Here is a 27404-nt window from a genome sequence, read left to right on the forward strand (position 1 = left end):
GTCTGGAATTTTTCCACGAAATCAGGGTATAATTAGGTATTTGTTATCTACAGAATGGGTGTTTGGTATTTTTATAGCCGGATATTTATTTTATATCTATAGAGAGACTAATAATGCCATATGCCATCAAAACAAAGTAAAACTGAACTTTAATTCCTCAACTTTTGTCTTAAAATTAATTTTTGCTTTTTGATTTTTTTGTAAATATTTTTGCAATTTTTGACCCTCTGTTTTGGCGCCCCTAAAGGATAGCGCCCTGCTTATAATGATAAATAAACAATACAAAAACAGTAAACATAAAAAATCTTTATTTCTTTTTTTCTCAGATTATTTCACCCTGTAGTTACATTTAAAGTATCATAAGGCTATTTGTAATAGCCATAAAATGATAATAACCATAAAATTGATCTAAATAAACTGAGTAATAAATATGTAACGTTGGACATTTTTTATTATCTTTCTTAAATAAAACATTTGACACATCTAATTTGATGAACTGAAATACTCCTGGGAACCTTTGGGGTCTGGTTTTATAGTTTTTCCTCCTTTTTGCCAATTGGCTGGGCACACTAAAACAGAAAAACAAATGCAGTTACCTACATATAAATAAAATTATAATAAAACTCTTTGAAAATATAATGAGACTATATACACTAAGTACCAAAATTAACGCACCACCTTAAAAATGGGACATTTTTGATTTCTTGTATTTCCTAAACCTGTTGTCCGATTTTAGTGATCTTTTTAATATGTTATTGATTTATTCTTCAAGAATATCGATGTAATAATACTGTTGCTAAACAGATAAGTGTCATTGTATACCGGGTGTAACAATGATAGTGTGTTTTTTACTCAACGTTTGGAACACCCTGTGGAATATTCTGGCGTATATAAAATATTGAAATTAAAACTCAACTGTAGTCTTATGCTTTCTTAACATTATGTTTTTTGATTCATTAGCTTATGTTAGATAATAAAAAAGTTAGGTACTTTAACAACTAGCAACGTTTTTCATCAATACAGGGTGTTTCTAAATAAGTGCGACAAACGTTAAGGAGTAATTCTGCGTGAAAAAATAATGACCGTTTGCTTTATAAACATATGTCCGCAAATGCTTCGTTTCCGAGATACGGGATGTTGAATTTTTTCTTACAAACTGACGATTTATTTATTGCTCTTAAACCGGTTGCGATATGCAAATGAAATTTGGTAGGTTTTAAGAGGTAGTTATTTCGCATTTTTTGGCATACAATTAAGAATTTTATATTCACCATTGGCGTGCATACGGGTAATATGACCGGGTAATATGACCCGTATGCACGCCAATGGTGAATATAAAATTCTTAATTGTATGCCAAAAAATGCGCAATAACTACCTCTTAAAACCTACGAAATGGCATTTGCATATCTCAACCGGTTTTAGAGCAATAAATAAATCGTCAGTTTGTAAGAAAAAATTCAACATCCCGTATCTCGGAAACGAAGCATTTGCGGACATCTGTTTATAAAGTAAATGGTCGTTATTATTTATGTAGAATTACCCCTTAAAGTTTGTCGCACTTATTTAGAAACACCCTGTATTGATGAAGAACATGGCTAGTTGTTAAAGTACCTAACTTTTTTATTATCTAACATAAACTAATGAATCAAAAAGCATAATGTTAAGAAAGCATAAGGTTACAGTTGATTTTTACTTTCATAATTTTATATACGCCAGAATATTCCACAGGGTGTTCCAAACTTTGAGAAAAAAACACACTATCATTGTCACACCCGGTATACAATGACACTTATCTGTTTAGCAATACTATTACCATATGGATATTCTTGAAGAATAAAGCTATAACATATTAAAAAGATCACTAAAATCGGACAACAGGTTTAGAAAATACAAGACATAAAAAATGTCCCATTTTTAAGGTGGTGCTTAGGGTATATGACAAGATCATTTGTAACAGTATCTAAAACTAGGTATAACATCCGAGTATTTGAAGGCGAAAAACATTGATTTAGTGACCTGCATACAATCCTTACTTGGAACTGTGTGATTAAAAATAAACTACGTGGTAAACGTTTTAAGACGCCAGATGAGGCAGTCGAAACAAATACAAAAATCTCATTTCTGAGATATCTCTTTAGGAGTGCAATAAATGCTTAGATTCTTAGACGACTGGTTTGTTCAAATGCAAAAGTATATATTGATCTTAAAGTTTTTTGAATAATTTGGGAAACAATACAGCTGACTTTTCCCAAAAATATTTTTTCTTTGAATTATTTGTGGAAAGTTAGAGTATGTCTCGTACACAAATGTGGCAAAAAGTTACATATGTTACAGTTCAAGTTGATTCTCAGTTAGAGTTGACTCCAACTAGTTGGAGTCAACTCCAACTGAAACGAGCAGTAAAAGTTGATTTTAAAAATTTAAATCAACTTTTACTAGTTGGAGTTGACTCTTCCTGGATCGATTCAGTAAATGTTGATTATACGAGAATCTCAAGTGCAGTTTTGATGAGTGTGCGTTTCTTTGTTTTGACCGTTTCAACTACTTATTAGTATAGTCTGTAACGTCGCCCCCGTTAGGTAAATTATTCTGATTCGATTTTTTGCACAAACTTACTCAAAGAAATATGTACATCCGTATAACAATCCTTATAACAAATACACAGGGTGTCACGCGGTACCGCGGTCGAAAAATTGTTTAACCAATTTTTGTTAACTAAATTCACAAAAATAATTTTTATCTACTCTATCTCATATTATGTAAAGCAGCGGTTCTCAATCTGTGGTACATGTACCACTGGTGGTACATATAATTATTTGCGGTGGTACACAAAACACAAAAACTTAAAATAGTAGTACATAGTAAATCTTGATTATACAATCTAAAAATATAGAAATACAATAAAATAAACTTTAGATGGTACATGACTCATAAAGATTGAGAACCGCTGATGTAAAGGTTTTATTGTGTGAAAATTGTAAATATAGATAGCAGTGCATGAAGGGTTTAAAGTGTGTCTGAAGTAACAATGTATTTTAAATAAGTTTTACTTTTTCGCACTGTTGTTTAGCACACTGTCATATAATTAAACATCCTTAACTTTCGCCTTCGGGAGGAAATCAGACACGCCCTTACAACGGCAACTGAAATGCTCACAAAACAGCGACCACGGAAGCACAGATGGATGACAGAGGAAATATTGGATTTAATGGATGAAAGAAGAAAATGAATATTACCATCCTTGGATTATAAGCTTTCATTTGACACATCATTTGTAATATCGGAAAAGAAATGAAAGGCAGAATTTACAAATCAGTCATCAGACCAATAATGACATACGCGGCAGAAACACAACCCGACACAGAGAGGACAAAAAGATTGCTCGAAACAGCCGAGATGAAACCCCTTCGAAAAATCGATAGTAAGACTCTATGGGACAGAGCCAGAAGTACAGATATACGACGGAGATGCAAGGTGGATAACATTAATAACTGGGTAAGAAACAGGAGAATAGAATAGAATGTAGTCAGAACAGCGAGAGACGGTTCCCCAATAGGAGGACGTTCAGTGAGAAGACCACGAAAACGATGGAACGACAACTTACTAAAGGCACAATGAAAAAACAGACAAAGTAATGTCTATACAAAAAGAAGAAGAAGAAGATTTGTCATTCTACCTGTTATAATAACGGAGGAGTTATATTCGTGGACGGACGGATAGACAGCCTAGGTTAAATTTGTCACCTTTAGTACCATCCTTGGATATTAATCTTTCCTTTGACACCTCATTTTTGTCATTCTACCTGTTATAATTAACGAGGAGTTATACTCGCTGTCGGAGAGATGGTACTAGGCAGTGCCGTGGTCGAAAAATTGTTTAATAGTTATTTATGTACCAAGTCAGTAAAGTGGCTCTTTATCGAACGAGTCTGATGTTACGAGCAGAGGAAGCGAAGCGAGCAAGAGACGCGTTCGATAAAGAGTATTGAGGTGGTGCGTACAAAATTGTATCGTCAATCATAAAAAACATTAACACTTACTTACAACTTTGAGGAAATTTTTTTAATTTTAGACGAAATAAAAAATTTGTATGACAGTAATGACAGATGACTTTTGCACGATGGCCGGTTTTGATGTTTAATCGATAGTTATCAATATTGTATACCTACCTAATTACTAAATCTGTATAAAGTTTTGATTTATTTTGTATGAATATAATTGCGAAACACTACAGAATTTTACTTTTTGACATACATTTTATTAATAATAAGATAAATTTTGTACAATATTTTTAATAATTAAAGTAAATAAATTTTAATTTCACTCAAATAAATAATCGATTGCTGCCATTGACCACTTACATTCAATATCGGTTAATTTGATTAATAATCGCGGCAGGTAAAGTAACATTCTTCTTTCAATACAACAAAGTGATACTTTACTGCCGAAAATAAAATGAGGGCAAATGAGTACAATAATGAATGATTTTAGTGACTTTTGGCGATAAACAATGATTTTAAACAAATTCGCAAAAATAATTTTTTCACTTCGTACAAATTTTTTTTAGATCCTTTGGGCCTTTTTTTCTCTAAAATTGATTGTTGTCGAGTTATTAGCGACTTAAAATTTGAAAATCGCCAAAATAACCATTTTCAATGTTTAATAACTCGGTTAAAGATAATTATTGTGAAAGTCGAGCGAGCGGCCGTGGAGTAACGGCATAATCGCTGGCCTCATACGCCAGTGCACGTGGGTTCGAGCCCTGCCAAAAACAAACCATTTTCATTTCCAATAATGACACGAGCCGTCTCACCGTGCCTCGGAGAGCACGTTAAGCCGTAGGTCCCCCTGGGCTAGTGTACATCGACACTAGTTACTTGAAACAGGGTTAAAGGTGTAATTGGCGCCGGAACTGCCCGAAAGACAAAAATGCCATACGATATTATATATTATGAAAGTCAGAAACTAAAAAAAATCAAAGATTAAAGCTACCTCTATAAGATCCTGAAGAAATGTTTGTCATTATTTCATTAATAAGATATTATTTTTAATTATCAACAATGAGCGCTAACCGTGTATTGAGGCGGCCGTCAATGTGAGTGCGAGTGAGATTCACCATTGGCTGGAATGGTGCATCTCTTTAGCACTCACCATTGATGGCCGCCTAATACGCACTTAGCGCTCATTGTTAATAATTAAAGATTAATAGCTTAGCTTAGTAATAAAATAGTGACAAAAATTTCTGCTGGATTTTGTAGAGTATAAACTTGGTCACTTTCTGACTTTCATAATAATGGATTTTAACCGAGTTATTAAGCCTTGAAAATGGCTATTTTTGCATTTTTCAAATTTTAAATCGCGTATAACTCGACAACAATCAATTTTAGAGAAAAATCACAAAATACTTTCTACGAGCGTGCAAAAATGTCTACTTTCGCGAACGAGTTTAAGTTTAGAAAGTTTTACTTTTCCGCACGCGTGTTAATTTAGATATGTTAATATGGCCTTAAAGTAATTATAATACATACAATAAACTAATATTTAGATATTATTTACTAATTTATTTCAAATATATCTTATTGTGTTCATGTTTTAATGAAATTAACGCGAGAATTCGATGAAATAAAATAATTTTGACATAATATTCCAAAGTCAAATCAGTAGACAATAACAGTGGTTTTGAATCGTCGTCATGGAAACCAAGATCGTCGTCATGCTAACCAATTATGCTGAAAGTTTGGTTTTGACAACCTTGTCAAAGAATTAATTTGTGTATGTATTTTCATATTAATTAAATTAATTGATTAAGATTTGGTCATTTTTTAAAGACTCATAGAAAAAATATTGTTCCTAACGCTTGCAGAAAGTCTCTTTTCCGCACTCGACTGCTTGCCGAACTCCGCGTAGTTCGGTAAACTGCAGTCACGTGCGGAAAAGTATGACTTTCTGCACTTGTTAGGAAAATTATTTTGTGAAGTGAAAAAATTATTTGTGTGAATCTGTCTAAAAAAAATTGTTTAAACAATTTATCGATCAAGGTACTGCCTGGCACCCAGTAGATTTGTTATAAGGACCTCTTTTTGAGTAAGTTTGTGCAAAAAATTCGAATCGGAGTAATTTACCTAACGGGGGCGACGATACAGCCTAGACTAATTTGAACATATTCAGTAACATTTAATTTCTAGAATCGGCTGTTTGTGTGAATCAGAATCAACTTTTACTAAATGGCATTGGGAAGAGTATACTTTTCCTAGTTGGAGTCTACTTTTACTAGTAAATGTTGAATATAAATCTTCATTTTATATTTATAATCAACTTTTACTGAAACCAGCCGTTAGAGTTGACTCCAACTAGTTGGAGTCAACTCCAACTGGATAATCAACTTGAACTGTAACACATATATGTAATAGAATGTTGACCCCCTGATATAGACACTGAATAACCTTTTACTTCTTGTCTTGTCTGACACTGTGTATGATCTCAAGGCGTGATATGCCCGTTATATGAAAAACTGTTTATAAACTCGATACGCAAGTGTAATATACAGTGAGGACGTTTGAGTTTTAATAAATTCATTATCTCAAGAATGGACAAATTTGGAGGGAAATCCTAACTAAGACAGGTCGATTTTTATTTTTAAATTTTGACTTTTTGACATATACATCATACTAGTGACGTCATCGATCTGGGCGAATTGACGTAATCAATGTTTTTTTTTAAATTAAAGTAGGGGTCGTGTTATAGCTCATTTGAAAGGTTATTTAAGGAATATAAACATTAACATAATTCTTTATACACAGGGTGTACAAAAAATTTTTTTTATTAAATTAATTTTGAGATAAAGAAGAATGTAAGCAATTTATTTAATTCAAAATACATTTTACTGTTCTCAGAAAAATAGGTAATAATGTTTATTTCACAAATAAACATTGCTTCTCGCTTAAATTCAATGTTCACCCTGCTAAGATACAGGTTGGTGGCAGTTTTAACATTGAATTTAAGCGAAAAGCAATGTTTATTTGTCATATAAACATTTATTTCTGTTTTCTGACAGCAATAAAACGTATTTTGAAATAAATTAATTACATACATTCTTCTTTTTGTATCGATTAATTTAATTCAAAAAATGTTTTTGGACATCCTGTATAAATAATTATGTTAACGTTTATACTACTGAATATAGAATTAAATAACCTTTCAAATGAGCTACCACACAACCCCTACTCTCATTTAAAAAAATCATCGACTACGTCATCACGCCCAGATGGATGACATCACTAGTATGATATATATGCCAAAAAGTCATAGACCTGTCTCAGGATTTCTCTCCAAATTCGCTCCTTCTCGAGATAATGAATTTATTCCAACTCAAACGTCCTCACTGTATGTATGTTTGAGAGAATACAGTCGAACCCGCTTATTAGAATACCGATATATCTGAACTGTCTAGGACTACATTTGTCTAGCTTCTGAGTAAAGGCGAAGGTGATTGGTTTCTGGTCTGTGTATATCGTTATGTCCTTACCTTCGATCATATGTCTGAAGTGTTTTATGGTTAGATATATAGCTAATAGTTCTCTGTCGTATGCACTATATTTCTTTTCGCTAGGTGAGAATTTCTTAGAAAAGAAAGATAAAGGTTTCATACCTGTATCCGTTTTTTGTTGTAGTACAGCTCCAGCACAAAAATCAGAGGCGTCACAAGTGATGGAGATATCAACATCGTTTACAGGGTGGCTCAGTAAAGCAGCGTTAGCTAAACTGTTTTTGCAGTCGTCAAAGGCTTGGATTCGCTGTGGTGTCCATTCAATTGGTGCTTTTCCTTTGACATTACCTTTTAGGGCATCATGTAGTGGTGCTTGTAGCTCAGCTGCATTGGGTATGAACCTTCGGTAGAAGTTTAACATACCTAGAAATCTGCGTAAGTCTTTCACTGTTTTTGGCTGAGTGAAATTTTGTACAGCTGCTACTTTTTCTTGTGGAGGTGTGAGTCCTCCATCTGATACTGTGTATCCCAAAAAGGTAATGTCGTTTTTGCCGAATTGGTTTTCTACTTGCAGGAACCATATTTCAGGATCGTTGGGCCAGAACGGTGGGATTTTAACTGAAATCCGATCAACTGAAGCACTGTTATCCCGAAGCACTGTTATTGGCACTGGTACCGTCCGTCATTTTCGATGTTCACTGTATTTAAAACCGGCAAAAGTATATTATTAGCAGGAATTTGTAAATTTTCGCGGCGTTTTAAATGTTCTCGGGGTCACCAATATTCCGGTGGTGTGGTTGACGAAATTAATAAAAAATAAGTGTAACAACGAACAGTAATATATTTATTTATTTTGGGTAACAAGCGGTGTTTTGCTTATATCTCGAAAAAGGGTTGTTTGTTAGCGCAAGCGAGGGTGTGTCTGCATCGTTCGCATGCTGTATAGAGACTGACTTTCGGACCACCAACTCTTATGTCAACTGGTTTTGCGATAATGGCCAGAAAGGGCCATAAATTACTGCATCTGCCTTTTAAAAGATGAGAACCTTTTTGTATTTTACGAAATTGACATAAAGAGTGTGGTGATCTGACATCGTAATCCATTAGTGTTTCCTTGAAAAAACATTAATTTTATACAATCTGTTTAGGGATACATTTTGGTTTCTTGAAATCAACGGCCCTTGTTGGCATATGGTTTGTATATTACATGTGAGTTTTAAATGACTAATGTTGTTTCGTTTTGAGAAAAGTTATTAAAAATTAAGAAAATAAAATTAGCAGAAATAGTAATTAAAGCGTAACGCTATAGGAATATCCAGGTTTAAGGAATAGAAATTTGTGATCACGAAACGTTTCTACTAGCCACCAATGATCGGTTATTAGAATATCCTGGTTATATAGGAATACTTTTGCTTGGCACGAAGGCCATTCCAATATGTGGATTCGACTGTAGTAGTAATCTGTTTTTGTCTGTAATGCACATAAACTATTTTCAGACACAAAAAAAAACAGAAACATAAAAATTTACCTTCTCCGTGTTCATCAGTAAATTTAATGGCTTCAATAATCCTCAATGCTTCATTAACGTTCCTGCCAATGGGCAAATCGTTTACAGTTATGTGCCTCAGAATACCTTTAGTATCTATAATGAACATTCCTCTAAGAGCAATACCTTCTTTTTCTAATAAAACACCATAATCTCTAGCAATATCCTTGTTAATATCTGATAATAAAGGATATCTAATGCTGCCTAAACCACCCTCCTAAAAAATAAAAAAAAAGTTTAGTTCAAAAGCAGTAAAATTATCAATTTTAATTTGCTTTTTATATTGTTAATAATATAGGAAAAGTCAAACAATAAGGAATTCACGTAATTTTCCCATTGTTGCCATATTCTAAATTTGAAAAAATATATAGAGAATAATCCGTAACCCGTAGATGAAAATTCACGTAATTTTTTTGAAATGCCATGTCTATTAAAGCGAGCATTTCACTGGCTAGAATTAGTGATGAGTTTATATGACGTCATTAGTACATTTGGTGAGATTTTAAATGATAACTGACATCTGTCATAATATTGGAAGTTAAATATGATGTCAAATTATTGTTTTCAAATTATATTTTATTTACCTATCTAGTTTATATTTTAACGGCAGTTTATTTTTTAACCAACTTCACTTTACCTTCCCTATCCTTGATTGGTCGATTAGGTTTTGTAATAGTCTTGTTGTATGGTAGGTTTAGTTAGGCATTAATTTTAAGAAATGTTGCTGGCTAAATAAGCACAGCTCCCAAAGGCCATAAAAGAAGAAAAAAAAATAAACAAACAAAAATCTTACATAACTTTCTATGGGACAATGTGAGTTTGACACTTACAGTACAAATAATTATCTTTGTTTCACACTCTTATTAGGGCCGGTTGTTCGAACGCTAATCAACATTGATCACTATCAAATACTTAATTACTGTCACAACTGTCAATGTCAATTTTGGTTGGGTTGCCGAAAACATAATTATTGATGACAATTATGAAATTAGTTAATCAATTATGTTAATACTTGTTATGTTAATTGACTAACTAATCTCATAATTATAATTAACTATATTTTCAGCAACCCAACCAAAGTTGACATTGACAGTTGTGACAGTAATTAAATATTTGATAGTGATCAATGTTGATTAGCGTTCGAACAACCGGCCCTTAAAGACAAAGAGAAACAGTGTAGCCGGTAGCTGCTTTGGTAAATAAATATATTTTCTTTATTTGGCAACAGCGCTTTCCTGTCAAACTTGACGGTAGCGAAAAAATTAATATATGAGGAAAAATTTGTTGAATTTGTTTGCCGTAAAGTTTGTACCGGTGGGTTATGATGTCATTAAATCTATGACGTGCATTCCTAATTGTTTGAATTTTAGTTTATTTAGTCCAGAGTAATAAGGATTTTCTCGGGACACTCAAAGATCCAGGTAGCTGACTACTTTTTTAGTTATTGTAGACCTATAGGAAGAAAACCTACCTATTTCCTGCCTAGAGTTCGCGTCCGTTTTTTAATTATTAACAATTTATTGCAAAAACCGCGATATTTTCGATTTTTTGCACTCCATTCAAAAGGTACATAGTTGACATAAAATTACATAATTCAGTTTTTTAGAACATTGAAAACCCTTCAAAATGCCGATTTTTGAAAGTTAAAAAGTTAATTTGTTGCTACGTAAACTGCAAAATAAGTGAAAATAGTTATTTGTTAATAACTTTTACTACCTTAGAACTTTAGTGTTTCACCCAATGTTGGGTATTGGCGTACTTAACGAACCTTCAAAATTTGAGACCGATCCATTAATTAGTTTAAGAGTTATTCTATTTGTTTATCCCAGAGACATTTATTTTGCATTAAGATAAGACAGAAAATAATGAAGATATGGCAATTCTGAGTATGCCAAATGAAAGTAGAAGAATGATAGTATCAAAATGTTTTAAAAAAAGATAAAAAAATAATTAATATATGTAGTCAAAAATCCAAATGTCAAATTTTTGATATTTTGTAGTTTATAAACATTTAGAATAACTTTAAAAATATTTTCCGTAGAAACAATCTTTTTATATATTCGAAAAGATAGTATTTTAACACGAATTTTAAAATAAAAAAATTAGCCTGGGTTCATTTGGGACAAAGTAAGCCATGTTTTTTTTAATTCACAGCTAATTTGTTTATAATAATTAAGGAATCTCATTAATGCCATTTTAAAGAACGGGATTTGTATTTTTTCTTAAAAAATTTGCACAAACATTGTACCTTCACAGCACCCTCTACGATTTTTCAAAAATGTAGTCCAAACGATTACTAGGGGAAACCTACAAATCCACCGAGTTAAAATACCGAAAAAGCAATTTCAAACGAATATAATTTTCTGTATCTCCTGATCAACTAAATGGATTTTGATCTTTCTTTTTTTAATTTGTATGTAATTTTTACGTACATTACAAATATGCAATTTGTTTATAAATTTATTAATTAATAAACAGTCTAATTTGTTTAAACAATTCTTGAAAAAAAAATTTTTTTTACAAAAATCTTTTTTTTTTATTATAGTATCATTAATGATCTTAGAAAAAGTTAAAGTACACTTTAATAAGTCAATGATTTTTATTAGATAATTATTTATTGAAGATAATTTATTTATTAAAGTGTATCTTAACTTAATGATTTTTATAAGATAATTATTTATTGAAGATAATTTATTTATTAAAGTGTATCTTAACTTTTTCTATGATTAATAACGATAGTATGATTAAAATCATGGATTTTTGGGAAAAAATTATTTTTTCAAAAATTGTTTAAACAAATTACGAGTGTTTATTAATTAGTAAATGTCTAGACAAATTGCATATTTGTAACGTACAGAAAATGATAGTAGATGATAGTAGTTTTAAGTTGCCTTTTTTAGATTTTGAACTCGTGCATTTGTCGGCCCCAGCTCCCCCTTCACTTATCACGACTAGCCACCAATTGAACTACATTTTTAAAAATTCGTGTAAAATACCAGCTTTTCTAATATGTAAAATGATTTTTTCTACGGACACTATTTTTAAAGTTATTCTAAATGTTTATAAACTACAAAATTTCACAAATTTGGCATTAGGATTTTTGACTATATTAGATAATTTATTTATCTTTTTTTAGTACATTTTGATAGCATCAGTTTTCTACTTTCATTTGGCATACACAGAATTGTCCTATTTTCATTATTTTCTGTCTTATGTTATTGCAAAATAAAGGTCTCTGGGATAAACAATTAGAATAACTCTTAAACTAATTAATGGATCGGTCTCAAATTTTGAGGGTTTGTTAAGTATGTACCCCAATATCCAACTTTGGGTGAAACACTAAAGGTCTAAGATAGTTTTAGTAAAAGTTATTAACAAATAACAATTTTCTCTTATTTTGCAGTTTGCGTAGCAACAAATTAACTTTTTAACTTTCAAAAATCGGCATTTTGAAGGTTTTTAATGTTCTAAAAAATTAAATTTTGTAATTTTGTCAACTATATAGCTTTTGAATGGGGTGCAAAAAATCGAAAAAATCCCGACTTTTGCATTGAATTGTTAATAATTAAAAACGGACGCGAACTCTAAGCAGGAAACAGGTAGGTTTTCTTCCTATTGGTCTACAATAACTAAAAACGTAGTCAGCTACCTGGATCTTTGACCGAACATGGTCTATTTCTAGCTTATTACCCTGGAGTAATTTGACATTTCTCTATAACTATGGTCCTTTTCACAGGCATTTTTCAGTGCGTCACAAGTGAGAGAAAAAGGCAAGTCCGTGATAATACACATTTATAACATGACATTTTAGTTAAATCTGACAATGACAGTTGTCAGAATCGTAATCAGCCAAATATGAAAAGGGTATTGCAGTATAACCCTTTTATTTGCAATTTGGTATAAAAACAAATCAATTGTATTTATTGCAATTATAAAATGATTTGTATAGTCTTATAAATTGTACAGATTATAGTCGTATATATAATTCGTAAATCACTTTTTGTTCGATTATAGCGCCATCTATCAACAGCTAGAATAAATGTTAGAAATGACTGTAATCACGGAAGTAGGTACGTTTTTTCTGTCACTTCCAACTTAATGCGTTAGAAAGAAATCGAAAAACTGTGACGCACTGAAAAGTGCCTATTAGAAAGAGAATATCATCAAAACATCATTTATTTATAAATATATATTTAAATATAAATGAATGTAAAAATCTTACACTTCTCTTGGCGTTGATCCATGCCAAATGTGAATAATGAGAATCAATTGAACATCCTATTACTTCTGCGCCTAATGCTTTGAAATCTTCAAGTTTGTCTTCTAAAGCAACTAGTTCTGTGGGGCAAACAAATGTGCTAAAATAGAGGTACATAGTTATTTATGAAACTGTTAGAATTAATATATATAATATAATAAGCGAGTCTTCTACAGCTGTCGCCGCTTCTCGCATCCTAATCTCCAGCGATTTCTGTCGAAGCAATCTTCAGTTTTTAAGTCTCTGGCGGTCATTTCATCTTCGACATCTTCTCTCCAGGATCGTCTTGGTCTACCTCGTTTTCTTCTTGTGGGTGGAGTCCATTTTTCTATTTTTTTCGGCCATCTATTTTCAGGCATTCTCTGAAGGTGTCCATACCAGTTAAGTCTTTTGGCTTCGATTGTGTCTATTATATCTAGATCGACTCCCATTTGTCTCCTAATATCTTCGTTTCTCACCCTATCAAGTCTAGTGAGTCGGCAACATCGTCTCCAATAGTTCATTTCCATCGCCTTGATTTTTGACTTGTTTCTTTGGTTAGAATTAATTTAATTTTAAATATACCACATTTTGATCAACATTATTTCACTCTGTAAAGTGGCCCCCTTGAGCAATTATTGGAGCTGGTATTTATATTATCATATCAGACACAGTCTAATAACAACAAAGTCTGGAATGAACAGGTCAATTTAACTTCATAAAGCCTACTTATGGCCTCGCATTTTCTTATATGAAAGTACCATTCATGGTGCTTTTCTATGGTTAGCATTAGGGGTCTAACACAATTTGGAGGGGAGTGGAATCTTGTAAAGCATTACGGTGCGTTAGAGGAAAGCGAGAGGTGTTTGACAAAATGTTCACAAAACATGGAAAATATTTTGTGAAGATACTGCACTGAAAGAGTTAATTTCAACCGACTGCAAGTAACAGTTCCATTTCGACATATCCGAGAAAAATCTGAAAGGAATTGCAGGAATGTTAGTAGAATAGAGATGGCGGGTCTAGAATTTTCCAGAATAACGTTATTATGTATTTAAGAAGCACACTATGTTATTTTTATTTAGAGTACATGATAAATTCAAACTGAAAAGTTGTAAATAAATCATACCGTTAGTTTTATTTAACTGTAACTCGATACAATATGATTAAGATAATAGAAGAGCATAGTTTAACTAACAGATTTAAGAAATAACAAAGATAGTAGAAGAAATACTAGACCTCATGGGGCAAAGAAGACAATACAAGGACAATTCAGACGAATATTTTTTACGATATTATATACAGTGGAACCCCGTTAACTCGGATTAATTGGGACCGCGGCCGATCCGGGTTATCGAAAATCCGGGTTAGCCGGAGAAAATGGTAAAAATTAATAAAATATGGTATGCTTACAGATAAACTCCGTTATAATTGTCACACAGACACTGGTAAACCAAGTTCGCATTCCACACAAAACCACACATACAAAGCGTCGTCAAAAGTCTCATTCTTAGCTTTATTAGCTTTGCACCGATTAAACTGTCTTTTGTTATCATTTTAAAAAAAAATTCTTCGATTTTAGTTCTATTTTTCTTCCAATCCGATACTGTAGATGTACCGACACCATAATATAATGCTGCAAGATTCACCTTTATCAATTCTACTTAATGCTTCTAGTTTCTTTTCCATTGTCACTACAACATTTTTACGTTTTGTTGCCCTTATAGACAAAAGACACGCAAACACAAAATCTGAATAAATTTACGAACGATTACAAAACGGAAGCGAACAATAATACGACTTTACTACACATAATACCGTCTCTGATGTTATGTTATTTAATAAAAGTGATGACTAAGACCATTGTTAAAAAAAGAATTTTAATAGTCTTTTCTAAACAATGCTAACACAGACAGTTTCAAAAAAATAAAGGATAATACAGGTGCATGTTGTTTTCGACAATGAATGTGGTGTACCATGAGTCATTTTTACTATGTTATATGTAGTTCAATCCGGTTCCATTATCTCTCAAATATTATATTACATAGAGTTGGTACAAAACCTCGTGAACCTTGAAAAAGCGTATGTATAACCGAAATAAAATGAAGCCAAAAACATACGACTATTTTATTTGCTGCGAATTGCGCGACAGGGTCCCATCTGCACCCTGATATTTTCAGTAATGTCGGATTCATCAATCGTTTCGTTCGTATATTGACGTCACCAAATGAATGAATTAGGTTCACGAGATTTTGTAACAGCAATACATTTTTATTGTTGAAATGTTTGTCTGATAAAAATCGGTCCGGGTTAGCCGGAGTTCCGGGTTATCGGGGGCCGACTTATCGGGGTTCCACTGTACTTAACAATTGATCTTTATGTTCCTGTTAAAAAGTATTCAGCAAAGAAATTTCCGGTGTGGTTTTCTCCAGATCTCAAAGTTACAATAATTCATAAAAAGAAAGTTCACAAAGAATATCTGAGAACTAAATCCCCCACTCTCTTTAATGAGTTTTCTGCATTAAGAGCTCAATCTAAACGCTTAAAACACCACTGTTATCGTGATTACATTGCATTAACTGAATCATCTCTCAGGGATATTAGAAATTTTTGGAAATTTGTTAGTAATAAAAATAGCAAACCTAATATACCATCAGTTGTACACTATAATAATATCACTGGTTCTAGTGGTACAGAAATTGTTAATTTGTTTGCTGAATACTTTTCAAAAACTTATAGTGATAGAGATTGTGTCTTGCAGGATAATATTTTAGATTCTGGTGACATCAACTTATCACAATTTACTTTATCTCAATTTGGCATTTCTATTTCGTCTATATATGAAAAACTTTTCATTTTGGATAGCAACAAGGGACCAGGTCCAGATGGTCTTCCACCTTCTTTTCTTAAACACTTCAGCGTTTTACTTTCTAGATCTCTTTTTCACATTTTTAACCTGTCATTAAAGACCGGGATGTTCCCAGTCTACTTGAAAACTAGCTTTATTACCCCAATACTAAAATCTGGAGATAAGTCTCAAGTGAACAATTATCGTCCGATTAGCATTCTGAGTTGTATTCCCAAAGTTTTTGAGAGTCTTGTTTGTGACTATTTGTTAGCAAGTTTAAAATGCTGTTTTATCGACCAGCAATTTGGATTTCTCTCTGGCCGCTCCGCTGAACTTAATTTATTGACATTTACCGACTTCCTTGTGGAATCTCTTGAAGGTGGCTTCCAGGTTCATACTGTATACACAGACTTTACAAAGGCGTTTGACCGGGTAAATCACAAGATTTTAATCAATAAGTTGAGAGGTCTGGGTATCAAGGGTGAACTTTTAGAATGGTTGTTATCCTACCTATCTGAAAGAATACAAATAGTACGTGTTCAGGGTTTTCAATCGTTTGAAATTAAGGTACCTTCGGGAGTGCCACAAGGGTCACATCTTGGACCCCTTCTATTCAATATCTATGTTAATGATATTGCCTCCTGTTTCCACTTTGCTTTTTTCCTAATGTTTGCTGACGATTTAAAATTATATTTGAAAATCGAGAATGATGGTGACTATCAAAAATTACAATCTGACTTGAATCGGTTGAGCTATTGGTGTGATAGCAACGGAATGGAACTTAATGTTAAAAAAAGTGTCACTTAATGATTTTTGGTCGAAATAGAACTCCTACAAATCATATCTATACTATTAAGGCTTGTCCTTTAGACTCTGTATCTCAGATAAAAGACCTAGGGGTTGTGCTCGATTCCAGCTTATCCTACATCTCTCATATCTCATCTATTGTCTCAAAATCACTTCAACTTTTAGGGTTTATCAAACGTTGTGCAAAAGACTTTCTAAATATCGCATCCATAAAAGTATTGTATTGTTCACTTGTGAGACCTCACCTAGATTACTGTTCATGTGCTTGGTCTCCACACTATAACACCCATATTCTAGCTATTGAGAGAGTTCAGCACAAGTTCTTAATATTTGTTGCATTTAAACAAAACCAGAGGGTTGAGGAAATTAACTATTCTAATATAGAAAAGTCTCTCAACATAACCTCTCTCCAAATCCGATGCATGCATAAGGATCTCACGATGTTCTATAATATACTACACTCCAATAATTTTGGTCCTCAACTATTGAAGAAAATTAGCTTCCATGTTCCCAGTAGACAAACGAGGATAAATCAACCTTTTTACATTAGACCCCATCGCACTAACTACGGACACAACTCCTTCATGTCCAGAAGAACACCTAGGTTTGCTAACCAATATTCGGAGGGTTTAGATTGTTATAGTTTTCCAAATGAATTTAAAGCTCACCTTAAAAACTGTATGTGATAACTTGATATCCTTGTGTTTTGTACTTTTTTGTTAATGTTTGTTATTTATTTAATGTTCCTAGTTTGTATGATTAAAATTTTTAAATTTACTTTAGGTTAGGTTATAAATCTCCTGTGATTAATGTTTACACTGTATTTTAATTGGGTGATTGCCCGTTGATAAATAAAATAAAATAAAATATAGAAGAAAACAAAGAGAGATAAAACAAGCAATACGAGCATCCAAAGAAAAGTGGATGACGAATAGATGTGCAGAAATTGAAGAATTAGAAATAATAAGCGTGACATATTTTTTAATATACACAAGAGATTCTAAGTTGCTGGCGTCTAAAATAATCAAGAAGAACCTGAAATTTTAAAATCTGAAGTTCATCATGCAATAAAATCAGTCAAAACCAAGAAAGCAACTGGACCAGAGAAAATCTCAACTGAACTCTTAAAAATGATACAAGAGGACCACATCAGTTCTCTAGTTCTGCTTTTTAATGATGAAATACTATGATGATAAATGATGAAAGTACTACTGGTGAAATACCTCAGAAATGGATAAAGTCTGTTTTTATAGCAATTCTGCAGCTTACAAAGAGCAAAAAGATGCAACGAATATGGATTAATTATTCTGAAAGAAAATGAAAATTAACAAAGCACCAGGAGAAGACGGAGTAGTGGCAGACGCGCTAAAAATCGGAGGCTCTGCTCTCATCAGGGCAATCAAACACCTCTTCAATATATGCTTAGAAAACCAAGCTTTACCAGCTGAATGGAATAATTCTATAACGCTCCTCATACATAAGAAAGGAGATCAAACAGACCTCGAAAACTGTAGGACCAATTAGTCTTCTAAACCACCTGTATAAATTGTTTGCTCGAATAATCACTGCCAGAATTGAGAACAAACTAGAAATATGCCAACCAAGAGAACAGGCAGGTTATCGCCCTGGGTATGGTACAAATGACCATCTAACTTGTCTAAAGGTCCTAATCCAAAAAACTGTGGAGTACAACCGGCAGCTGGTTTTAGTATTTGTTGACTACAAAAAAGCCTTTAACAGTATCGAGATGGTAGCCATCTTAAGAGCTTTGAGAGATTGTAGAATCAACCAAAATTAACTGAAACCGATATTCCAACATTATTCAACATATATATATGCAAATGTCACAACAACAATAAACATCCATACCCAAACTCAAAAATAAAACTAAAAAGGGGAGTGAGACAAGGAGACAACATGTCACCAAAACTATTCAATGCCGTAATGCTGCATGCATTCCAGACGTTAGAATAAGAAAACAGAGGTTTGAATGTCGATGGCAAAAGGCTGAACCACCTACGATTTGCAGATGACATAGTTCTAATAACCGACGACTTAAGGAAGCCCACGAAATGCTGCAAGAACTACAACGAGTTTCTCAAAAAAATAGGGTTGGAGATTAACTTTGGAAAAACTAAAATGATGACCAATTTAGTACCTAGCGGACCATTGAAACTAGAAAACTGCCATATCGAAACAGTTGACAAATACATCTATTTGGGCCAAGAAATACAAATGAGACAACCAAGCATGCGAATTATCTAGCTAGAAGAATAGCTTTAGGATGGGCAGAGTAGGCAAACTAAGAGACATGTTCAAGGAAAACATCCCAATAAAGCTAAAAAGAAAAGCATTTAACCAGTACATACTTCCTGTGCTTACTTATGGAGCTGAAACACTGACATTGAGTAAAGCATCAATAAGAAAATTACAAGTAGCACAACGAAAAATGTAAAGATCCATGCTTGGCCTAACTTTGAGAGACAGAATACGAAATGCTGAGTTACAGCGAAGAACTGGAGTGGAAGACATCATAAAACGCATTACGAAGTTGAAGTAGAAATGGTCAGGACACGTCGCAAGACAGAGAGATAACGGATGGACAAAGAAGATTTTAGAGTGGCGGCCAAGGGCAGACAAGCGAAGTCATGGAAGACCACCTACCCGATAGACCGACGACATTAAAAGAATAGCGACAAACTGGATTGCAGCTGCGCAGGACAGATAAGGGTGGAGACATCTTGAAGAGGCCTATGTTCGACAGTGGACAAATTTGGCTCTCTGACGATGATGATAATGATGAGGCTGAAAGAAACCTCGATGAAACGTTGTTTGGATTTATAAACGCGCTGTGAGGCACTTTTTGACTTAAATGTACTCCTGCAAAAATGTCGCAACCAACAGAAAGATATTTATGTGGCTTTTATCGATTACAAAAAGGCTTTCAATAGGGTAAGATCTGGAACTCTTTGGAACATATTAATAACCAAAGGCATTCATGCTAGAGATCTACATATCATAGAAAACTTATCTTGGAAGCAGTCATACAAGTCGATAAGAGTTTAACCAACCAATATTAGATCCAAAGAGGTGTCAGACGTAGATGCATTCTATTACAGTTGTTATTTAAATCAGATTTCATTTCCAAACATGCTTTTCAATATCAAGACTTTGAAGTGAAAATGAATGGTGAACTGATTAATAATCTTAAATACAATGACAAAACTGGGGGAGGAGTACACAAGAATGTTACAGTGCATTACAGGGGTCAAAATTGCGTTAGACGACAAACATTCAGGAGTTACATGTTACTTGGGACATAGGTAGGTGAATAACTAGAACTAAATTATTTTCGTATAAAATAAACATAGATGGTTGCGTTTCAACTCAATGTGAGCTTCTTACCATTCTCTGAGATGTGTTTCTAGGTCTACCCGTCATGAGAGAGACTCGTAAGAGTGAATTGAATGAAAACGCACCAACTGGTTGATGAATATATTGAAATATTATACCAACACATGCCTTTAGTGACCTCTAATGCCAAAATGTATGAAGTGAGTGTTGATGGCAATTAAACACTTTTTTGTATAGTTAATATAATAATATAATGTTATATAAATATTTTTGTATGGGTAACTATTAATTACATAATAAAAAATAAATATAAATAAAACATAATTATACTCACAAATCTAAAGGATAGAAAAATAGAACAACAAATCTTTCCTTAAAGTCAGCTAATTTAATGTCTTTGAAGCAACCATTCACAACTGCTGTTCCACAAAAATTTGGAGCTGGTTCTTGTACTTTTGGAATAAATAACGATGACGCTATAAAAATTAAATCTCTTTAGTTTATACAGTATACATGAATTTCTGCACATACTTACTGACACCAAAATTTCTGTGAGTTATTTGTTTCAGTGGAACTGTTTTGAGAATTTGTGGAACCTAAAATTAATTAAACAGTTTAAATATACAAACAATACAATCGTCGGTTAAGAGTGTTAACCTGCTAACTCAATTATTCACCTGGAATGATATTTGAGTGGATTCTGAATCTATATACCTTACTACACTATCTGACACACGCGCTGATTCAAATGTAGTTTAGAAATAACTGGGATAGTGTAGGAAGGTATGTAGATTCAGAATTCATTCGAATATCATTCCAGGTGAATAATGGAGTTAGCAGGTTAACACTCTTAACCTATGACATCATTAATGAGAGTAAATGTGATAAAGGACTTGAGAGTTTTCTTTGATTCACATTTATCTTTTAATCAACATTATAATTCAATTACTAGTAAAGCTTTTCAAATGCTTGATTTTGTTTTGCGTAATTCAAGAGATCTATCCATTATTTCGACAAAGATAGTGTACAATGCATATATGTTCGACATACTGGTTTTTAACACGTTGAACGCCGCGCGAATCATATACGATTCACGCTGATTTTACTTACAGGGCCGCGCGAATCACACTTGCTTCGCAGTGACTGCTATACTTTATGGACCATGGTTAAGTCGGCCCAGACTGCCGTAATATTATATACATTGCAGCATTCAATGTGTTAACATGTTCCCTACCAAGGGGGTACTTAAGTTTCGTCCTCATAGAGCATAGCTATTTTAAATTGCCACAGTGCAGTGCGAACCACGGCTCACAGCTGAGACACTGATCTATGCCAAAAAGCATACATACATAATCTTTATTTCTTTTACCGGCCTATGCAAGAGACAAAAATCAATGTAGCTCTTGGTAGGGAAGTCCAGTGGCACATCTCTCCTGCCTTTCCAATGGATTCAGTGATAAGGAGGTAGATTTTACTAGAGTATTTTTTACTGTTTTTAGGCATAGTACTCAACTGGCTTTAACACGTTTTATGCAGATGGCATACATGTGAGCCACATGATGCCTTCACCAATGTGCGGAAGGCGCACATGTATGCCATTGATTATACACATTTTTAATGTGTTTTTTTCCATTCAGAGTATAAGTCTTAGGATCAGACATCCACACGCAATGTGTTAAATTTCAGTGTATTCATTTTTATGATATAGTTATCTATATGTTGTTCCTGTTTATTGTTTTGGTTATTGTTAGCCATAGTTAGTGTAAGATTCTGTATATTTATATTTGAGATTGAACTGTAACAAGGGTTCTCCCTTTAATACCATGGCTGCAGTACAAGGCAAATAAACCTCATATTACACCAACTGTTGGCTGCATCGACTATGTTACAACGCACAGTGGCAAAGGTTCACTGTGGGACATTTATGCCTTGTAACTAGTGTTGCCAGACACGATTTGTTTTAAATCGGTACATAAGGTAAAACAAATCGGGATTTAGGTTTGTAGATCGGGACAAATAAACAACAATAGCCCAGTAAATGACTGTATTGGAGTGTAATTTTCAGGGTCAACTCCGAATTGCATGAAAATTGGTTTTAGGTTCTACTTACCGTTTACTTCAAAGTTGAACTTGTACCGTTGGTTGCTTTTACTTGGGGGGTGACAGTTACCCCTTCTCGGGGGTGAAAAAACGCGCGTTTAAAATAAGTCCCAAAATGGATAAATTGACTAATTCTAAACAATTTTTGATCTATAGAATTTTTTAACTAAGTCAACACTTGTAAAAATGCCCTTTTTTCAAAATAACTAAAAAAGTATTAGTGATACGAAAAATCTCGAGTAAAACGTGTCGGTTTTGCTTTTATAAATATGATAGTTTTGATTTGTTTTCCTGTAAGACAAAAATTGGTTAAGATATGGCTGTTCATACTTTGCATAGGTACACTCGTGATTAGTCACTCATTCAGGCCCTTTCAACTATGACTATTTCAAAAATAAGCCCTTAAAACCGGTGAAACTTACAGATAATATAAGAAATACGTAATTAAACTAAATTGTTTGTAAAGCGGTAACGATTAATTTCATTTGGGGTGCTAAATACTGGGAGATATTTACGATTTTTTTTTACCAAAAATAAAGGGGTCAACTTGATTTTGAGCATAACTCACTTGGTTTCTTGCTAGAAACTTTTTTAAAACATAAAAATAAAGCTTTATTGAACACTTTAAAAACATTTTTTAATGGGTTTTTTCCGAAAGGTGCTTATTATGATTTGGTTATTTCACACTGAAATATTTGTATTGGATTTTGAGGAATAAAAACGTATTTTTCATGAGCTACAACTTTGCTTTTGCTGGGTGTATAAACTTTACGGATTCATAATTTTTTTTTATATTTTCATATGCTACATTTTTGCTAAGAATATTTGTTTTTCGATCAAATACACATTTTCAATCGCAAATAACTCGAAAAGTATCAATTAAGTTAAAAATTTTTATAGAACTAAAGTTGCTTAGAATGAATCCATTTCCGGACTTATTAAACGAGTGGTTTTTTTTTCACTAGGAATAGGAATAACTGTCCCCCCCCCCCCCAGTAAAAGCAACCAACTGCACAAGTTCAATTTTGAAGTGGATATTAAGTAGAACCTAAGTCCCCATTTTCATGAAATTCGGAGATGACCCTGAAAGTTACACAGTATTGCCGTATTTCGCGTTCATTTACTGGACTACATGGTGTTTCTATAATCTGTATTTAATCCTACGTAATCATAATAATCAGACGAAATTACAAAACAAAATCGTAGATTAAGTAAATTATTTATTTTTTATTAAAATTATATTTTTCATTCGATTTTGCCTTTTTGGAGTGCTTTGTTTTTTATAACATAGTTATAAAATTCACTGTAAATCATGCTGAAATTGGTTTTCGTTGGTGAAATTTATTGGGACATTTAGTGTCATCAGGTACAAATCGGTATGCGTCCCCAGACCCCTGAAAATCGGGACGTCCCACGCAAATCGGGACACCTGGTAACACTACTTGTAACACACTCAATATAAGTTTATAAATATCTCTAAATGCAGCCAAGGTGTTAATAAATAAATAAATGTGAAATGTAAGGAATAAAACTGTCTTTTACTTAATTTTTTAAAACTATAATAGCCTTTTCTGATACAAAATGGTATTTATGTTTAATTAATTTGACCCCATTTTGTTATATTATTCTCATTAAAGAAACTCTCCTAGAAATGTTTACAAGATATTTTAAACAAAATCTAAATGTTGAATATATTATAAAATACTTGCTAAGACATATGAGGCTATTCTTGCAACAAGGGCGAACTTTAATGGCGAGTCAATTGGTGAGTTCACCCTTGTTGCATGTGTAGCCTCATATATTTAATGCCTAGAATGATAACTAATTGTGCACAGAAAATCAATCATACAATATCAGATCAGGAAAGTACCAAATATAAGATAAGAACTCTTTGAATATGAAGGAATGAGTTTTTATCCTGATTTAATGATAAATCAGATAAAGAGACTATAGAATAAAAAGCTACACAGAATTATTTTGAGGATAATTTAAACAAAAAAAAGGTACAAGAATAAATTATAAGTTTACATCATATAAAAAATTAATTCATAAACAATGGTATTTATAAGGTCACAATAAAAAAAGGCATGTGAAGTTCAAAGGTCTTTAATGAAAATTATTTAGGTGAAGGACATTCTGTCTATATTTGATATTACTTAAAAATTGAAAATTAGGTGGAATAATCACTTTTTTCCACATTTTCGGTTCACTTAATTTTGCATAACATAACCTAAATTAAAAGTTACTTACCCTGGTAACCAGATTTTTAATTAATCCAGCCATGATATTGATGAAATTATAAAATGATGTGATAATTTGCTGCTGTTATATCAGACTGATAGAGATTTTAAATATTTAATGATAATTTTCAAACACCGTTTCAAAATCAAAATCCAAAATGACAATTCAAATTCACAAATCAACTGTCAAATCTGACAGCACCATAATACGTTGTTGATTTAACGTACAGTTATGTAACATTCAGAAACAACATCGCCATAATATAGACAACCAACATAATAAATGAATATAATATATATCATATTTTACAAAACCTAGAAACATGAAACTGCAAACTGCTTAACGAAATAATGAATAGACATGGTTCTCAAAAAATCTTCTTATTATCTCTTGCCGTTATATATTACCTATCTACTGTATTTACAGCACAGCATACTGCTCTCTCATTTTAGCATCTGTTCTTCTTAACTTAACTATCCATCTTAACCTATGTTCTCTCATTTTGGTATCTATTAGTGCCACCCCTAAACTTTTACTAAATTTATCTGTTTTTATCACTCCACTCATCGAACTATGCATTCTCGTTTCCGCCACTGCATTTCTTGTTCGCATAACATCAAAATTCCACCAAAAATAGCTCTAGACTAGAACAATATTAACTCGATTATTCGAATACTCCCTCTATAACCTATTAGGTTATAAACCTAATGTCTTTTTATAGGTCTTCTATAGTATATCTTTAAGTCTTTAAGCTAAGTTTAAACCACATCTTTGAAGTTTTTAGCATAATTTATTTATCTATCTAATTATAAAATTTTTGGGTAGTTTGAGGTTGGTAAAGAATCTTGGAGACATAATAGGTTGCTGATCTTCACACTGTAGTAAAAATTCAAGTAATACTCCGAGTAATAGGTACTCCGAGTAATACTCTGAGTAATAAAAAAAATTCTAATAACCCCCGAAGACTTTTGCCGCTGAAACCCCGCGAAAGACAAGAGGGGGGTGAAAGGCGAGTTTCTGGCGCCTTAAAACTGGAACATATCAGCTAAGGGTAGAAAGCCCCTAGAGGAATATTCCTGGTCCTCCAAGACTGGGAATTAAAGCGAAGAGTTTGCTGCTCATTCTCCAGAAAAAAAAAAATTAAATTCCAAAAAAATCAAGTAAGCCTCGGATATCGTCTACAGATTCGTCTTATAGAATCAATTCCAGACAATCGTTGCAACGAGAAAGGTGTATGAATTTAGGATGTTGAAATTCTTAAGGAATAAGAACAAAAGATACCTACTGAAGTCTTCAAAGAACCATTAACATAGCATATCGTAATCCTTAGTGAAATGAAGAAGAAGGGTAAAGGAAGTAAAGGAACAATATGCTCATTTCTATAGAGGAGTTAAAAATAAAAATAAGCAAAAGCTGGAGTTTCCATAGCAATCAGAAAAATATAAAAAACTGGTCTACAGTAAACGAGAGAATAATCATAATAGAATTAAATCCAAGAGAATAAGATGATGATGCCACTGTGGAAGTAAAAAAATAATTCTTGGAAGAACTAGATGAAGTAATAGGCAGTCTTGGAAGTAGGAGAGATATATTTTTACTGGAAGATGAAAGTGACGAGAAGAATGTACTTAAAAAAATAGGGATGAGAGGTAGATTCAGCACAAGTCAAATAAACTCTTTAAGTAAAGATACAGTCGAACCCGCTTATTGGAGCCTTCGTGCCAAGCAAAAATATTCGTATAACCAGGATATTCTATTAACCGATCATTGATAGCTAGTAGAAAGGTTTCGTGACCTCAAATTTTTATTCCTTAAACCGGGATATTCTTATAACCGGTATTCTAATATGCGGGTTCTACTGTATTCGAGAGACAACGAACAAACAAATAAGTAAAGATATTCTAAAGACAACGAACAAACAAAAACTGTTGTTCACGATAGGAAAGGAAACACTGATGGAAAGAAGTCTTATGGTTATATATGGATCAGAAGTCTGGACAAGAAGTAATAGCATTCAAAACCGAATTAATGCAATAGAAAACCATTTTTTTCAAATATGCTTTAGACCCACATTAGGTGACCATGAATGAACGAAGAGAATTAAAGAAATAATGAATATAGAAGCAAAATTAACAGATACCATAGATAAAAAACGCTTGGTACGGTCACATGAGACGGATGAACAGGGAGGGGCTATCAATTAGAGCCTGGGGATGGACCCAAAGTAGAATAAATAAAAAAAGAAGAACAAAGAAGTCTTGGAAAAAGTAATTAATATAATATATCCATGAATAGAAGAGACATAGAAGTAGACTCTGCGACGAGTAGTTCTTTTAGGACAACAGACTCAATAAAATACAAGTTAAAATAAAATAAATGTATTATATAAATAGATAAATTTTATTTTATATTAGTATTACTCCTATAGAGTAACTAGGTCCATTTTCCGTTGGAACTATACCAAGCTGTAGACGACGGGGTTGTGAATTGCAACTTTTTAGAATTCCCTCTTGTCTTCAATACAACCAGTATTGAAGTCACCAGAAAAATGGTCCAAAAAGTTATTCAATTAAATATCTTTTAAAAATATTTTACAAATATTTTTATTAGGTTGACAAACTTAGACTTTAAAATAAATGTATTGAGGATATTTATATACAGTTTAAAATTAAAATAATAAAATAAAATATCATTCTATCTTGGCCCCCTTCCGGAGAAATCTCCCTTGGCGGACGTCTGCAAAAGAAAAATAAAATCGTATTTATTACTATCAAAAGAAAATGCA

At 32.8% G+C, this 27404-nt stretch overlaps 1 protein-coding gene across 1 annotated transcript; it reads right to left on the minus strand.

The window, feature by feature from the left end:
- Positions 1-291: 291 nt before the first annotated feature.
- On the minus strand, positions 292-24848 carry LOC114337744 (peroxiredoxin-2). Its single transcript, XM_028288269.2, has 6 exons — positions 24629-24848; positions 20814-20874; positions 20613-20754; positions 13255-13390; positions 9015-9249; positions 292-569 (listed from the first exon to the last, which is right to left on the minus strand). The coding sequence occupies exons 1-6, from the start codon at positions 24659-24661 to the stop codon at positions 484-486; spliced, it is 693 nt and encodes a 230-aa protein (XP_028144070.1). The 5' UTR covers positions 24662-24848; the 3' UTR covers positions 292-483.
- Between the last annotated feature and the right edge of the window lie 2556 nt (positions 24849-27404).

The sequence above is a fragment of the Diabrotica virgifera genome, chromosome 2 (assembly GCF_917563875.1).
Source record: "Diabrotica virgifera virgifera chromosome 2, PGI_DIABVI_V3a".
Taxonomy (NCBI): Eukaryota; Metazoa; Arthropoda; class Insecta; order Coleoptera; family Chrysomelidae; genus Diabrotica; species Diabrotica virgifera.